This window comes from Merops nubicus, unplaced genomic scaffold, assembly GCF_000691845.1.
Source record: "Merops nubicus isolate BGI_N331 unplaced genomic scaffold, ASM69184v1 scaffold8699, whole genome shotgun sequence".
NCBI classification, from domain to species: domain Eukaryota; kingdom Metazoa; phylum Chordata; class Aves; order Coraciiformes; family Meropidae; genus Merops; species Merops nubicus.
The window spans coordinates 151,200-169,599 of record NW_008630126.1 but is presented as its reverse complement, the minus strand read 5'-3'; the positions used below and the strand labels follow the sequence as shown (position 1 = coordinate 169,599).

Here is an 18,400-nt window from a genome sequence, read left to right as displayed (position 1 = left end):
ATATATACACACATGACCCTCTCTATAAACATACAAAAAATGTCAAACATAAGATGTTCTAGTCAAATCAGCACAAAGAATTAGCACACATGGACTCAAACAGAAGTTTACCATAAAGGTAGACATCTATTTTCCTGCTAAAATCTGGAGTACTGTAAAAAGATAAAAATATTAGATATATCTATTGTATCAAGTTTAAAGCACATTAGATAATAATAACTTTAATTCCTCATTCTATACAATTATAAATAAGCATTTTTTTTTTCATTTCAAACTTATAAATTATTTTTGTACTGTGTCATACTAACACTTGCATCAGCGTAACTTGTTACAGAAGCCCATACAGAAGTATGTGGGAGCACTTCCCAGGCTTCAGGCAGAACTTCAGTGAGATGTGTGTATCTGCTCCCTTACACTGGGGACTTTTTCTCATTAGGTTTATGGAAAGATTATGCTATCACCTGGACACCATTTTTACTTTTACATGCCCAGGATATTTTGCTTCTTGCTGCAAATAGTGTGAACTTTTGAAAAATACACATAACAAGAGAGGCATATGCATGGCACAGCACTGTTCTGATTTGAGGAAGGACATACTTATTTCCCAGACACGGGTCATTAGTCTGTTGGTCGCAGAGGGGTCCAGTCCATCCTCCTTCGCACTCGCAGGAAAAGCCCGACTGGCTGGTCGCGTGGCATATTCCATGCACACACACTTTCTTGTTGCAAGGCTCGCAGCCTGGCAGAATGCCCACTTGCAGTGGCACGTTTCTGAAGTCCTGGAGTTCGCTGTTGATATATAGATTACGGATACAACCGTGGAAGCTGGTGCCGTTCTGTCCTGGAGACTGGCGTAAAGCTGCTATGTTATTTTTCACAGGCATGCCTAGGAAATTAATAATACCAAATATTACATTGATTATTTGCAATAATTTCCCATACAGTTTTCTTTATTAAACACTTTTTTTAAAAAATATTTATTCCTAATGAATTATGCTTCGATATTAAGCCTATGACCATAGGAAACGATCTAGTATTTGAATTAATCCAGAAATTGTCCTAGTCGTCAAGCATGCATGTAAACCAGCTCCAAACCTGTAAGTATCTAGGTCAGAATAAAGAGACATAGACAGGAAGCTCACAGCTGAGAAGGTTCAGACACATGCCTGGTTTTGACCTAGTGCAAATAATACACTAGTGCAGTTAAGTCCAGGATATTACATAGTTTCTGAATATTGGAAAAAAAAAAAAACAGCTGATACATAGAATCATAGAATATCTGGGCTGGAACGGACCTCCAAAGGTCATCTAGTCCAACCGCCCCGCAATAAGCAGGGACATCTCCAACTAGATCAAGCTACTCAAAGCTTCATCTAGCCTGATCTTGAATGTCCCCAGGGATGGGGCCTCCACCACCTGTCTGGGCAGCCTATTCCAGTGGTCTGTCACCCTCATACTGAAGACCTTTTTCCTAACATCTAACATAATTCTCCCCTTTTCTAGCTTAAAGCCATTACCCCTCACCCTGTCACTACAAACCCTTGTGAACAGTCCCTCCCCTGCTTTCTTGTAGGCCCCTTTCAGGTACTGGAAAGTTGCTATAAGGTCCCCCTGGAGCCTCCTCTTCTCCAGGCTGAACAACTCTGACTCCCACAGCCTGTCCTTACAGAAGAGGTACTCCAGCCCTCTGATCATTTTTGTTGCTCAAAATAGATTAAATTACCTTAAATACTTTATTTTTTGCGAGCTGCTAAGGTGCTCAAATCCAGGACTAGCTCATGAATTTGGAGCTGGCATACACATTTCAAATGTGAAATTTTGCTAATGAAAATTCTTGGAAAGAAAAGCTCAACAGGATGAGGTTCCATTACTTTCAAAAATATTTTAGTTTAGCATGTCTCAATAACAGAATAATAAAAAAGCCACACATAGATACCCATTACAGTTTAAAACAAAAATAGTCTATTTTGATATTGAATTGTTATTATTATTCTGTCTAGATATTTTCAAACAGTGCAAATGCCCTTTATATTGATGATTTTCAGACTCTGTTGTAGCCTATAACTGTTGCAGGTGTTATTACAGCAGTAGGTATATGTGATGGAGTCATCCTGTTGGGATGAGTTAATAATTTAAGACTAATTCCGAAGGAATATTACTATTAAACAGTGTTTTCTTGTAAAAATGAAGTTTCTTCTACTCCTACCCCATTTTGTTTGTTTGTGGTTGTTTAACTTGCAGCCAACATATTGGCCCGTACTAGTTTAGTCAAGATATTATGTTCAAATAATGAATACACAAATACCTAAATACCTCCTGAGACCAATAAGGAAAGGAAATCAAAGTGTACTGAGCATTAGAAAAGGATCTGTTTATCTGAAAATAAATATATTTACTAGCTGCACACATTTATTCCTAGGAAAAATGAATAATTTTCATTCTGGTAGTCAGATAACAACCACAGAAAAAGGTCATGTTCTGCATAGTTGCTCCTTAACCATGTTAAACTGATACTTTGAATGGTTTTATATAGTTACTCTGAACAGTTAGGAGCAATGCAGAAGCACTATGCAACCTAATGAAGTAGACCTGCCTTTCATTTAGAGGTTATTGTAATTTCATTTGTGCTAAGCTTCAGTGATTATAGAAATGAACAATATTGCATCCATACTGCTGAGGAGCCTAATCCTCTTTGTTCTTACCCGTGAAGTAAAATAGGCATGGGACTATTATATTAAAGGGCTGACAGCACACAACTGTTAGTTTCCATTTCCTCAAAACTATTCACCATATTCTCAAAATCCAGGGACAAGGTAGAGTCATCAGAGCTTCTCCACCGTGATGTCTCCCTTGAAAGCAACACTCAGGAAATGTTTAGGCATGTGGCTTGAGATATCTAATACCAGAATGGATGCACTGAATTTATCCAATGTAAAAATAAAAGCTGCATAAAACTAAGTACACCAGTGCAAAAATAAATGAGATGTTATATGTGTGTCTGGAAATTTAGATATGATTTCTGGGAACAATATAAGAAGCATGTAGGACACCAGATAATGAGGTATATCATGTGATTCAGATTTATTTTTTTTTGTCTGTAATCTCTGCTATGGAAGACATTTGAAAACACAATGCAAGCATATACACAAGCTTTTTACCTATACACTTTTTTGCTTCTTCTAGCAAGTTACCAAGTGGTAGGTGGCCAAAGTGTGTGCAAAAGCTGCTCATATTCTTTAGAAGTATTTCTTAGATAAATTTTAGATAAAGGTTCCTTATCAATTAGGAAAGAACTGCCATAAAAAATACATAGACAAATATTTCAGCTCTAAAGGATGAGAAAGTAGTTCTTGCCACCCTTTAAGCTTTTGGTCACTGAACCTGGCTTTAGGTAAATTACCAAATGACTGCTCAAGGAGGTAAATGCTAAGACCCCTATTAAATAATGATCATATAATAACACTGTCAAAATGAGTATCTCATTCTAGAAGCTGCTAGAACAGAGCAGGCATAAATGACAAGCATCTGATGCCCTACCTGTCTCAGCAATAGTGGCTTCTGTGAAACAAGGTGCCACTCTCGACTAGTAAAATAGTCTTGATTTTTTTCAGAGAAGAATATGAAGTATCAGTGAAGTCTTGGAACTCTTTGAACAGTTTTTGAGAAGAAACAGATTGCCCCTTAAGACTTTTTATTAAAAAAGCCTGGACTTTCAATATGATTTATTGAAATCTGTTATAGAAAGGCTGAAAATTATCTAGCATGCGTATTCTGACCACACAAGAGAGCCATATAATTTGAAAAAGTTGAGGGTATTTTTTTTAAAAAAAAAATCAATTGGCCCACTTTCTGTAAAAATAAAGTTAAATTACCCCTTCCAAACCAACCCAAATATTGTGACCCAAGAATAACTTTGTTAAAAAAAAAAAAATAAAGGGGTGAGGTGGAGCAGGAAGAGAGAGAGAACACCATACAAGGGCTTGCTGTCAAGTCTGAATTTCATCCTGCCAGCTGAGGTGATGCTTACCAGAAAAGCCATTTTAGCAGGAAGGTGATAAGACTAAGTGTAAGCTACATGATGACATGTGTCAAACTAAGACTTTGGCAAAGATAAAAATCCTCCATAAAATCCTAGTGAGAATTTGAGTTCTTAACTGATGGAAATGTGTGATCAAATTCTTTGAAAATTCTAGATACAGCTGGGTAAGAAAAAAAATGAATGAATCTTGAAAATATGGCCAATATGAAGATACAAGAGTGAAAGTTAACGGTCTCAAGAATTTTGAAGATAATAAATAGAAAATCTTTTCTGGGTTTTATCTGTTTTTAAGAGATTAGTATCAACTTACTGGTTTGGGTTTTTTTTGTGCTTTATACTGTAATAATGGTTTTCATTCTGGTTTGGACCAACATTTTCTATGACAGTGGAGATAACTGGCTGTTTGGAGTCTGAATGTGAAGAATAGAAATGGATGGAACATGGGACCTCTCAAAACAGTATGGACTAGAATGGAAAAGACTCCTGCTCTTAGGGATCAAACCACTGAAGGAAAATATTTCCAAAAATTATTTCTTCTGATACTTCAAAATGATGATGCAGGTTAGTATGATTCTCCTAATGGAGACACAGATCTGCAGGGTGAAGAAGCAAGGAGGAGAACCATATGTCATGGAGTGTTAGCACTTCACAGAATAAATGTTTATAGCTGGCAGCCTAGACTCATTTCATCAAAAGGTGTCCATAGCAGGCAGACAAATCATTCTGCCCTAATCTCAGTTTTAAGAAGCAGTAAATCTGGCCTTGGCAGTCATTAAATAACAAACTGATGTTGACAATACAAGTAAGCAAGCACACAGTGACTTATTAAATCCAGGAACATCTCTCCTTCCAAAAAATGGCATAGGACACTAAGTAAACAACAGAAATGATACATGTGTGCTTTTGCAAGGCAATCCTCTTTTGAAGATTCATGATACAAAGCAATTTCAAAGGCAGCTCATAAATTTGTTCATTTTATTTCTTTTCTCTGCTGAGATGGGGACTGAAGACTAATGTTGAAGTCCATCTTGAACATCTTCACCTCTTAGATGGAAGAGGGCAATGACAAAATCTGAAAAGACTTAACAAAAGAGCTGAAATGTTTCAAGGGAAGAACGGATATTTTCAGAGACAAAGTCAGCTTACCCCTCATTACTTGTACCTGAGACACTTGTTATACTGGTTTTATAGGAGAAATAGACTATTCTTGATGGTTATCAAAGCAACTTCCTGTTTTTCTTTTCCATTAGAGATAAATCTGAGCAATTACCCTGAGCTTTTCTATATATTTAGAAATAGGACCTTTTCTAGGGAAAACTGGCATCTCACTAATGTACTACTGGTAGCATAACTTTTTGCAAGGAGGCAAGGTGCTCAAGTCTACAAACTTGTTCTCAGACACAATAGTTCTTAAGAATTAGACAAAATGAAAAAGAAAGTAGGTATTCTTTTTACAGAAAGAACAGATCAGATGGAGACTTCCTACATGTCTTCTATAAGAGTGTAAGGTTAAACTAAGTAGAATATGAAGACAGGTAGAAGATTGGAAGTATTTAAAGACCCTCCTGAATCTCTGGTCACTAGGAACTTAAATTTGCTACCAAGGGCAGTTAGAAGGCACAAAGTGGTGGCTGAAGTTTCTGACACTTTTACCTAGATTATGCAAACCCAACAGAAATTTAACAAAAAATGGTTTTTAAAACAATGGGCTTGAATCTGTACTTCCACAGAGTAAATCCAGCAAATGATCAAAAATGTTTCAAATGGTTTACCTCCACAACCACCTACTACCAGTCTTACTGCACCAAACAATTTTCTTCTCAAAACAAAAAAACCCAAGCAGCTGTGCTGTGTACTGAGAGGCAACTGGCCAGCTGGTTCCCCTCTTACCAGATGTCATAATTCCTATCAGCTCTAAGCAATAAGATATCCAGACAAATTATACTTCATTGCTTTATACCTTGCTATCATCTCCTGCACATACCTGTACAGTGAAGCAGAAATATAGAAGATGACTGAAACAGAATACTACCGTTCTATACTTTCTGAAGAGGCATTACTGAATCATCAGGTAGTAGCTACACATTGTTAAATACACTTCAGTATACTAAAAAGCTATATAACAATAGAGAATTACAGGATTTTACAGTACTGACAAAAAAGCTACAGGTGCAGTTTGAGGACATAATATTTGTTAAAATTTAAACTACACAGATTAACTGCTGAAGTTTCATCATAAGGTGTTATCTCAATGAATAAGTCTCTTACCATGTGTTTCTTAATGAATGTTACCAGAGTAAATTAGCTATGATACCATTAGTAAGAAGCAGTAAGATCCTCTTACCTCCTACATACAGTGGAGAATCAAAATTCAGAGTGGATTGCTTGGATAAATTGGTAATTATCTTGGGGCTTCCTCCATCAACAGATAAAGACAGAATCTGATCCACAGCTAGCAGCTCCACAATGTGGAAATTGCCATCATTAATAGTTTCCACACTGCAAAATAAACATTAATATTAATATTTTAAACAGTTGATGATCTAGTTAGAACAGTTTTTTGATCTTCTTCCCCCTCCTGAAAACTACATTTTAAGGAATGACATCCATGTATGCTTAAATGCTAACACAATTATAGTACCCCTTCAGTAACGCTCTATTAATAATCTTTATTGTAAATAGCTCTTTTTTATTCAAAGTTATTCCTGTCCTCATTAATAATGATCTATGTAAATATAGATTATATTTTTGATATACATTTACTAGTAGGCAGGAAGCTGAACACAAAAAAAAAAAGGTTGGAGTTCTTCTGCATAATGATCAGAGGGCTGGAACATCTCTTCCATGAAGAAAAGGTGAGAGAGTTGGGGTTGTTCAGCCTAGGGAAGAAAAGGCTCCAGGGAGATATTATTGTGGCCTTTCTGTATTTAAAGAGGTCCTATAAGAAAGATGGAGACAGACCTTTTACTAGGACTTGTGGTGGTAGGATAAGACATAACAATTTTAAACCTAGAAGAAGGAAGATTTAGATCAGATAGAATCTATAAAGTAAAAGAAGATTATGTGAAGAAGAAATTCTTGAATATGAGGGTGGCGAAACACTGGGACAGACTGTCAGAGAAGTTGTGGATACCCCATCATTGGAAATGTTCAAGGCCAGGTTGGATGGGGTTTTGCATACCTGATCTAGTGGAAGATGTCCCTGCTCAGGGCGAAGGGCGTGGAACTAGATGGCTGATTAGAGGTCCCTTTCAACTTGAACCGTTCTGCGATTCTAATGTTATTTCAAGATCTTATTTGTAAGCATGCATGCATGTCTGTATCCTACACGTTGCATAGTATTGGGTTTACACATTTTGCAAGTATGAAGGCCTGAGTTGACTCTGGTGATATATGAACCTACTATTCCATGGAATATGGAACTGCATCTAACCTTAATCCTGCCAGACAAAACCATATTATTGGTCCGGCCAGCTGCACTGATGTTAGCAACAAAGTGATTTGTAATCTTTATCAGGTGTGGTTATTTGTGTGTTCAGCTTCTGCATAGTACAGTGAATACAGTATTTTTTTTCTTTTTCTTCTTATCTCCATATAGGTAAGAAATATTTCCTTCTGCTTACTAACAAGATATGTACCCACTAGTAGGAGAATGCCCAAAAGGTGTCAACCAGAAAAGGCTTCTTTCAAGTATGGTGCTTATGCTCTGTAAGAAAAAGCCTACATATATTACTAAACCCAAGAAATGTCTGGCTATGCTTATCAGTCTCAATATATACACAGCAAATGTTTAAGAGCAAGGTAACTACTCTGCATTTGAGCACAGTTTAAGTACATCAGAAAGGAAGAAAATTATTACTCAACTCTCGGACTGACTATATCATTGCACTTACATTACTTCTAGCCCATTTTCCACTGAAGAATTACAGCTGAATGTGTGGCTGCATGGAAGTTATGACAATGAGGTGTAGTTCAGAGACCAGACATTACAGCCATTCCCATGAGAACCTTTATTTGCTTCAGGGAACCATCAAATAAGTGAGTTTAAGCCTTTGAAAAAAAGTTATTTAAACAAACCAATTGTATGATAGCCTGAGATGCACTGAAGAGTCACAGAGTCAGTTAGCTCACCTCATTAGGAAGGCAGTATAGCTAAAAGCTAAATTCCTAAATCTCATGGCAAAAATCAAGCAAATTACCTTAGAATATCCTTAGTGATATTTAAATTAACCTAACTGCTTTTGTCCTGGAATACATCAGAAGCACTCACATGAGCATTTACAGCTGTGACAGATTAAATAGCTTCTTGGTTATTTATCACCAACTAACTATATGGACAGGCTCAGCTCAATATAGATAAAAGATCTGCATGGTAGCAGGCATGCTTTACATAAACTCAGCTCTATGTGAAAGTGCAAACACACAACAGAGCAGACATTGGCAGAATAAACTTTGCAAGAGTGGGCAGAAGGGAGACTACAAGGTTCCACGGGGGAAGGAAAAGGTCCGAATTCATCATTCCTAAAGAGTAAAGTCTATTCAGGGTATTAAGAGGTTTATTTGCTGTGATCAAGCACTGAGAAAAGTGCTAGGATTAATTTATTTAACACATTTAAATGAATCCAGGAAAAAAAATTGGGCTGAGAAATCAAAATGCATGTGACTTCTTGACATAAGTAAGCAAGAAACCCTAATCTAATATTCTTATTCCAAGGAAACTAATGTTATCCTACAAGTTATCAGCCTTTCACACAATAGTATTTACAAGGATGAGAGCAAAACAGAACATGCATTTTTATAGAAGAAGTCATTCCAGGGGTGTATAAAACATAATGTGTAAAGAGAATGTGTCTCTGTTAAGAGTGATTATTCAAAGCTTCTAGTTTAAACTGTTTTAAAAAAATATGGCAGAAAGAGGAGACCTCCTAGGTAAGGGGGGTTTAAATTAAAGGGGAAATAAGCACAAAGCATATCCATGCAATATTTCCTGCCAATGCACTTATATTACTTACTTCTAGCCCATAACTTCTACTAGCCCATTGGAGAAATGAGAGCTAAATGCATAGATTTTAATGAAAAGCTGTGAGAAAACCTTGGAAATAAATATGCCCATATGTCCAATAAATATATGATGAAAATTAGTTTATAGCCTGAAAAGGTTTGGGGAGTTTTGCTTTTTTTTTTTCGTAAAAAACATTTAACACTTAAAAATAGATGCCCAGACCTAACAAATCCCAAGTGGATCGACTTTTCCCAAATAACTATCTCAAATGAATTAATTTTCTTTATTGATCTTGGCACTGCCATGATCTCATCTTGTTACTAAGATTGACTGAGTGCTTTCAGGATGATGGCTCTTTCTGCAGTCAATTCCCATTGGTAAAGCAGTCCTCATTCACTCCACACAGCTAGACTGATGTAATTGTTGATTCTCCATATTTACCATGATTAAATAATCTGTTTGTAACTGTTTTGTTGCTACTGCAATCAACTCTGTAAGCTTTACAGCTCCCATCTGACTCCTTTTCAACACACCATTTCTTGAGCATCATTTATATTATAAAGCTTCTGTTTGAATCTCTCTACTGGCTGGTCTTTTTAGATATTTCTTTGGCCTCTGTTTCAGGCATCTCATCATTGTTTGGTGGAATACTGCTTGTCTTATTCTTTTTCCTCCACTATCCATGAGTCTTCACTTCCTTAATGATAAACTTCTCAGTTTTCTAATTTCTTTTCTGTCCTTACCTCTCTGTAAGCAACTTCCCATCTTAGCCTGAACGCTATCTACCTTCTTACCAAATCATTCTTAAACCTCAGTACTCCTAAGCATTATGAATTAGTGCTATTTTATCTTCTTCATATCTCTCTGATAAAACATAATACCTTGATTGCTTTAATAATTTATCACCTATTTGTACTGCATCTGGCTGCAATGGAGTTAATATTCCATATAATAGCTGACATGGTGCTGTGGTTTAAGTTAGTGTGTTATCAGCATTGTTTTTTGTCACACACGTTTTAGCTGTTTCTGAATAATGTTTTCACAGAGTTAAGGCCTTCTTTGTTTCTCACTCTGCCCTCCCAGTGAACTGACTAGGGATGCACCTGAGGTTAGGACATAACCAGGCAGATGTCCTGAACTAAGCAAAGAGATATTCCATGCCCTCTAACATCATGCTCAGCAGTAAAATGGAGAGGAAGGGGGTTTAGGTAAGTTAGCCGTCTTCTGCTTGGGAGCTGGCTAAGCATCAGTCTACACATGGGAGAGAGTGAGTGATTGCAATTGCAGAACTTGTTCTGTTTTGTTTCTTTGTCCTCCACTTTTTCTTTGGTTATCAAACTATTTTTATCTCAACCCATGATTTTTCTGACTTTTACTCTTCCTTTTTTCTTCCCCTGTCCCACTGAGGGTGGGAGGGGAGAGGAGCGAGCAGCTGTGTGACACTTAGATGTCTACTGAGGTTAACCCATGACACTATTTCACAATATTATTTTAATTGTTTATAATTTTGGTAAACTTAACTGTCTTCTAAAATTTTTCATACTGAGTGGTGCCTGAAACTGATTTTTATTTTTCTGAACAGACCAGATAGTTTCCCAAACTGAAGGGAACACACTCTTATCTCTTAATGCTTTATTAACAGTGCTTTGCAGGTCATGAGATTTGGCAGTGGGCTGGCACTGTGTCTATTCACTTGTCATCTTTCTGAAAATACACTGAGGTGAGGTGTTAAGACATGAAAGTATGAAAGTCTGCAGAAACTGGAGGGCTAGATCCCCAAATTTTTTGTCCATACTGGCTATTCTTCAACACACAGATGATTAGCACCTTCTCTCCAGCTGTATGTCTGGTCTGCACTAGAACTTGCTCAATTTGACCTGCCAACCTACTCAAAGAGAAGGCATTGCCTTAACTAGATTGAGGTTACATGGTCAGAAAAAGAAACTCTGTGGTTCTCATTCAGAAGAAACAAAAAATAGGCCTACAAAGAAGAGAAAGAGGTAGAGCTGGGCAAGAAATAAAGCAAGAATCAGACTAATGGATGGTAATAGAGTATAGGGAAAACAGGACTGGAAACTGAGTCAAGGGGAAGACTGAGAGGGATGAAATAGAGAAAAATGAATGAGTAGGTTAGTGCAGATTGTCTGTGAGGAGCTTTTGAGCAAAGATGATCAGATCTAGCTGGCTTAAAAAAAAATGAAGGGAGGGAAGGGAGGAAAGAAACCAAAGGGAGGGACTGAAGAAAAGACAAGAAACTTGACACCTTTAATAGGTAACAAAGGTACAGAAAGACAACATGCAATCAATGAGTGAAAATAAGGCAAAGAGCTAAAAGGGCAGGAAATGTCACATAAGCTAGAAAGGTAAAACAGTAAGAAGTGGAAATGGATGGCTTGAAATAAAAACAAGAAAAATAAGAATAGGCTGGAAAAAATTGATCATATTATAATGTATAAAAGATTGTGTGCTACAACATACTCCTTTCTAGAACCTGAAATAGAAATGAAATAATATCTAATTTGTGTAGTGATCACTAGATGCACAAACATATATACAAATATGGAAATATATGCATGGTTTCCAATATATGTATTGCCCTCAAGGGCAAAAGACTTCATTACAGTTTATTTCAGTACCATTACATGACAATTTTCAAATATTTCCTAGAAACTCACCATCACGCTTATTTGAAATGAAAGGGGGGTTATTAATAATAGTAACTACAAGTGAGCATCTGCTTCATTAAACAAATGTATCAGCCTGTAACACTTCACTGCACTTCCCATCCCTTTCTTCACTGCACCTGCATTCTCCACTTGTAACATCTTTCAAAAGAGCTGATCAGCTATGTAGGGGAGATGCAACTAATCGTTCTGTAACACTACCCTATTTGTGACTGTTTATTAATTGATTACTGTTTTATTAATCCCTTCCACATTTATGGTTTTTAATTTTAGCCGTGCAATTATTGTTTTCCAATCTTTTCCTAGAAAATTACAATGAAAAAGTATAAATTACCAGTCTTTATTATACTCCAGTAACACCAGAGGAAGCATTAAACTGATGAGAAGGAATGTTTGGAATGGGGAAAAAGTATTCTGGACAGATTAAACAAATGGGAATAAAAATAACTTGAAATTACATAGGGTCCTGATCCCTACTGCTCCCTATTCTTAGACAGCTGTAGCTATCAAAGAAAAAAAATCAACAGCAATAATTAAATTCCTGACAAAATAATCTAAACTTCTTTAGCACTACCCCAGATACAAAAGAAAGAGAATCTTATTTTGAATTGTAGTCCTTGAGAAAAGGGAAAGGTTTATGCAGTTTTAAATTTAAGTACTTCAATGACGTGTAAAGTCAAATCCTATTTTTAATTATGAAAATTTATACAATTAAAATGCATATACTATATCCACATGTTAAATCATTTCATGTAATTGTAAAAACCCCTTATGAAATACAAATTGCATCAGAAAATAAAAGCAGCCTTAAGATCTTCATAGTGAAAGGTTATGCTTTTACTAAACAATTTTATATTGTATTTAATAGGAATGATTTTTTTTTTCTATGGAGTGTTTTTAGTAATCTACTAAAACCACAGTTCCCTTGGTGCTATTACCTAACAAAGTTTAGAATTGTTTCCCTGCTATATAAACTTAAGCTTGAGATTTTATATTGCCATTTGAGTGTAATAATTTCTAAAAGTAATTTATTTTCAACGAAATGTCCCTAATAGAATGCAGAACAAAGTCAGCTGCTACAAATTCCAGCAAGTAAATATATACTAGATAAAATTTTTACAACACAAAAGGTATAAATACAGCAAAAAGAAGATTCAAGAAAAATTCATTTAACCCTTCCCCTTTACTTCTGTATGTATTTGTAGCCACAATAGGGCAATCAAGGTCAAGAATTGATGCCCGTTGTCTTTTTGCTCACTCTTGCAATTTCTGTCTGTAAATTCTTGAAGTTACATAAAATCTCCCTGGAAATTCAGGTGGTAATTTTTCAGGGAACCAGAGAAATTTTACTTTAAAAACCCTGAAAAATTCTGCTCCAGAAGCCTACAGGGGTTCTGTAGAATCAAGTTTCAATGTACATGGGTTTTTCAGAATCAAGTTTTGAGCTTTCTCTTCACTTACCAGGGAAAAATCCAACATTATATGATTGCCTAACACAGAAGAGCAACTTCCATTTCATTTCTGCTTCTGCAGTACATCTCTGCACTATACCCTGCACACTAGGAAATTATTTGGCAGTAACATCATGGAAAAAAACTCCACTTCCACATGTGAGCTATACACAAATGTATAAATATTTTGCTGAAAGCTCTTACTCAGTTTTAATGGATCAAATAATATATTATCTTTCTGACATATCTACATTAGAGTTCTCTTCCAAGCAAAATCATCTTTTGGCAATGGGTCTTACATGTCTGACAGCGCATTCATTTGCATGTATTTCTTTTAATTATCTGTTAAAAAAATGAGACTTTGATATAAGAATACATGTTTTGTTTAGAATTTGTTTCATCTGGGTTCACCTGTAAATAGCAGAGGCTGGGTAAGATCCTGTGTCATAACTGACCCTCACTCTGCCCCGGTACAGCTCTACCGCTATATGGTCTTTATCGCCTTTGTACAGCAGGATCCCACTGTCTTCATCTGTGGCAATCTAGTTAAAAAAAAAAAAAAAAGAAACACTTAGAACTAAAATTCAATAGTAAATCAAAATTGTTTACGGGAACCTCTGAATTTACTGTCATAGTCTATTATTTCACTATAACATTCTTCCGTGAAGGACAACCTGACAAAATTCTTTTTTCCTATCAATAAGCCCATATACTTCAATATGAACATAGAGTTACTCCAGTGACTCTCCTAGATTTTTAGCTTAAACTGTCAAAACCTCTGTAAGTGAGCCAAGGACAACTTTGCCTAATATTCCATACCATGAAAGTCATTTACCCTCTTTTCTAGACTGGAATCTATAACAAAAGGAATCTTACCTGTAGAGTGATATTGGTCTGGGGGCGTATCTTAGCTGAAGGGATTTGTAGATAGGATTCTTTGTTGACAAAGTTTATACTGATCAGCTTTTCACATTTCTCACCCTGGTAGCCTGATAAACACCGACAGATGGGTTCACTCTCTTTTATGATACATTGGGCTCCATTTTGACATTCATAATTATCACATGGGCTGGTGCGAGGTAGTACCATTGGTGGTGAAAACTCACAAAACAAGCCACTAAATACAAACAGAAAAGATTAGTATTTGCAAAACCCAGCAACTCTGACAAAAGACAACACGTTTGTACTGTCTTCACATCTTTCTCACCTGTATCCTTCTGGGCAAATACATGTATATCCATTAACTGCATCAGTACACTGTGCTCCGTTTTTACATTTGTTGTCCTGGCAGTCATCAAAGTCAATATCACAATGCTCACCTACATATCCAGGTGTGCAATCACATCTGTGAAACAGGAAAGCAAGTAGGATAACACAGTGCCTTTTAACAATACAATGTGCTTATGAAAGTTAAGGAACTACTGAGATTGTTTAAAATTCAAGGGAAAAAAAGAAGTATTACTCTGACTATGTGTATAGACTGTGTAGCTTAATCATGCTATTACATATGTAGATTTCCCACATAATACAGGTTTGCTAGTTACACATGCTTACTCATCTGCCATTATATTGAAAAATTGGGGTTTAAATCTAGAGAGCCCTCATGAATCATTTTGACAGTTCTCGGAATTTATGAGTGATGCAGAACTTTACAGGATGTTGTAAGTGGCTGCAAACATAAAAATCATCAATATGCTCAGTTGCTGAAACTGAGACAAATAATCCTAGGCTTGTATTATACTGATGGATATTTTCTTTGTTGACTAAATAGCTATGAATGGACCAATGGTCCGTTTATACAGCTTAGAGGTTATGCATATTTTTTTCCCACTGAAGTTCCACCAGTCGGATTCACTATAAATAGTTCCATGGTTAGTGAACTAACAGAAGTCTCAAAACACATCCTCTGCTCCCCCTGAGCCTCCACTGAACTAGAAACAGCATATCCTTAAGACAGTTTGTAATGTTTTTTTTTTTTGTTTCATTTGTTTTCCTCCCTTTTTTCATTGTTAATGCTAGTGGCATTTCTTCAGGGAGTTCTTATATATTAGGCTGAGTGAATGCCCAGAACTCGGTGAAAAATGAATGGAAAAGATTACAAATTCATGCATCCACATGCTTTTACTTTTTTTAAAAAATTAAGATATGTGTAATTAGACCTTGTGATTCCCTCCTCGGTGTTGTTTCTTTTAGTATCCAAAATTTGCTCTGAAGTGACAAGAGTGACAGCTGTATAGATTAAGTACTTCAATCAGATATGTCTTGATTTTTATTCAACAACATATACAAATAAGAAGTATAAAAACAAAACAAAAAACTCCACAAAGCCCCCACAAAGCATGTAGTTTAAAAGCTGAGTGAAATACATTCTTTAAGTTACTGCATGTGCTATTTTCTGGTTTAAAATCTCTAGAACGTAACATGGAAGATTAATGAACTAGGCAGTAAAGTATAATAGGATGCCAAACTAGGTTTACTGAGACAGCATGAAGAACATAAACATAATACATGACAATTGATATCCAACAAGTTTTTTATTTTTCAGTTGAAAACTATCAAATTAATTTCAGGTTCATCTGAATATTTAATCTACTTTAATTTTTTTTGCTATATTTAAAATAAAATGTCATTTCATAAGTTGTAGGAATGATAATAAATAATCCGATTTTACCACAAGAGCATCCTGTGCAAAAAAAAGTGCTTATGACAACAGCTGAAAGCCGCAGGTTTCCTTTATTTAACCTAAAGGCTATTAAAAACACTTTAAATTGTGCATATAAATCATGATAAGGACATAGTGTAATGACAGATTATTTTTCCTGGGGATGGACTTCTTTAGTTTATACTAAAAATGCCTTATCTTTTTCACAGTTACTTCTCAGAAAGCAGTATAATTTTTCCATTTCAATTAAATTCAATTATTTTCCTACTATCCAAGGGTTTTGTACAGACTGCCACATAGACCTAACTCCTTTATTCTGTGTTCCTATTAAAAATATGACTAGGATTAGAATTGTTGAAGATCAGCAAACTTAGGAAAACATATTGAAGATAATAATGTAGATCTACATGAAAATAATGGGCTATTCTACCATAATGCTTGATAATAACTGAAATTGTTATTTTGAGAATAGAACTTGCGTCCACTAAAGCAAAAGGAAAAGAGGATAAGCAGGACAAAAAAAAAAATTAAATTTAGATTCAGTTGGACAGCATCAATATTGTATACTTACTTGTATCCTTTGGGTGTCAAGATACACTTTGAGTCATGCTGGCAAGGATTCAGGTTTTGAGCACAGAAATCTAGTTTCTCCTCGCAGAGCTCACCTGAAACATAATGTATGCTGTCAATTCAGTGGTTATATCACAGTGACATGAAAATAGCTGTTTCTATTTGAAAAGTAACTGATGGAACTTTATTTGTTAATGCTGACTGAAAAATGCATGCTTCATGATATAATAAATACTACCTTTATAATACATACTAATAAAAAAATATTAATATATCAATAACAATAAATACTAATCTTTCTGATAACTCCTTTACATTTAAAAACTGTAGTTCAATGTCAGTCATCTATCCATGGATATAAATGATAATTTTGTGATTTCTTTTTCTTTAAATTTATAATATTTATCTAGCTCTGCTGTACAGCAAACCATTAGTGACTGAATCTCTTCTGACCAAAACAAGCCATCAATATGCTTTTCTTTTACTTATTTCTAGGCACATTACACACACACATAGGACAAATTTGGGTATTTCTGTGTGTACTCTATTACCTGTTAATATCACTGCATGTCAATACAATTACAGTTATCCCAACATGAAAACTTGCTTTCTACTCTAAAATATGACTCTCCATTTTTTTTTTATTTGTTAATGTACCATAATTATCCATAACCTGTTCTGAGAAAAGAAAAAAAAAAAAAAATCTATGTGAAATGTCTACCCTTCCTTGCTGCTACAAGCAGTGGCTCTAATTTCTAATATGGACTGTATAATCTAGAAAATATTTTAATACGATTAAAATACGATTTTATTTGCAACTTTATGACAAGGAAACACAGGTGTATAAACATACCTCCACAAGTAATAAAGCATTAGCTAGTAAGCAAAGAGTAGAACAGTACAGCAAAGTGAGGAAAGAAAGAGCAGCAAAGTGAGGAAAGAAAGAGCAGAAAATGACAATGGATGAGCAGATATTTTCACCATTCAAGCTGGATTTTCCTTTGAAGAGGCAAAATATTTGGTAGCCCTCAGTTTCACTTTTCTGAGTGTGGTAGTACAGTTATCTGAATAATCAGTATCTACTGGAGGGCAGCCTAAGATTAGAATACCATATAATGCCTTTACCTCTTTCCTGTAACTGTTAACGCAGTACTGAGGATGAGGACAGCACGACCACAAACACAGTGTGGGGAAAGGAGGACAGACCATTTAGAGACACAATTTCAGTAGAATCAGGAACAAGTAGATTAGAGAAAAGGAGAAAGGTATATAACAACAACACTGGGTTGAAGAATTTTGAGAGTATATGAATGAAGGTGTCTTCCAGAATACACATGCATGTATGTGTATCAGGTCAGCAGTCATTAAGCAATAAGGTTCCTGACATTTTACACGGCTCCTTGCCAAGTACCTAGCACCACACAGAAGCTAGCTATCTTCTTGCTTAAATGGGCTTCTCCGGGATTACAGAAGTACACATCATAATGAACTGAAAGCAACAGTAGATGGCTGAAGGTCATTTGTCTTTTTTTTTTTTTCCCCAAGAGGTTCAACTAGAGAAATTTTTCCATTCCATAGCGTGTGCTCATATACTAGTGTTTAAAACTGCATATTGTGAATATCAATAGTGACTACACAAGGCATGAGACAATTTCCAGGACTTATCTCTTAGGGTATGTAGAACTTATTTCAAACAACAGACATATAAAAATTTAGAAGAGTTGAGGAACAGTCTCCATTAAACTAAAGATACAGAAAAAGGTAAAACTGAACCAGAGCCAAAGACGGTTATGCTGGATAAAAACACATCTGAAACAAGTATGCTAAGTGTGATAAGACACTGGAGCTCTAAGTCTTCAAAAATGAGAGGAGAAGCCAAAACCAGCTAGACAAATACATGCAAAAGATCCAGACTGGTTCTACACAAAGATTTAAAAAAAACCCAACCAAACAACAAACCAATTGATAGCAAATTACCAGTTGGCAAGTAGT

At 35.6% G+C, this 18,400-nt stretch overlaps 1 protein-coding gene across 1 annotated transcript in view; it reads right to left on the bottom strand.

Annotated features, from left to right (window-relative positions):
- Window positions 1-597: 597 nt before the first annotated feature.
- The window catches only part of SLIT2 (slit homolog 2 (Drosophila)), a gene marked incomplete at both ends in the record, with an annotated part of 103,056 nt that continues 85,253 nt past the window's right edge, over window positions 598-18,400 (bottom strand). The window contains 6 exons of the mRNA XM_008947161.1: window positions 598-886; window positions 6,384-6,538; window positions 13,588-13,718; window positions 14,053-14,293; window positions 14,384-14,521; window positions 16,410-16,503. Of these exons, the coding sequence (XP_008945409.1) occupies window positions 598-886; window positions 6,384-6,538; window positions 13,588-13,718; window positions 14,053-14,293; window positions 14,384-14,521; window positions 16,410-16,503 (1,048 nt within the window). The remainder of the gene's footprint in view (window positions 887-6,383; window positions 6,539-13,587; window positions 13,719-14,052; window positions 14,294-14,383; window positions 14,522-16,409; window positions 16,504-18,400) is intronic.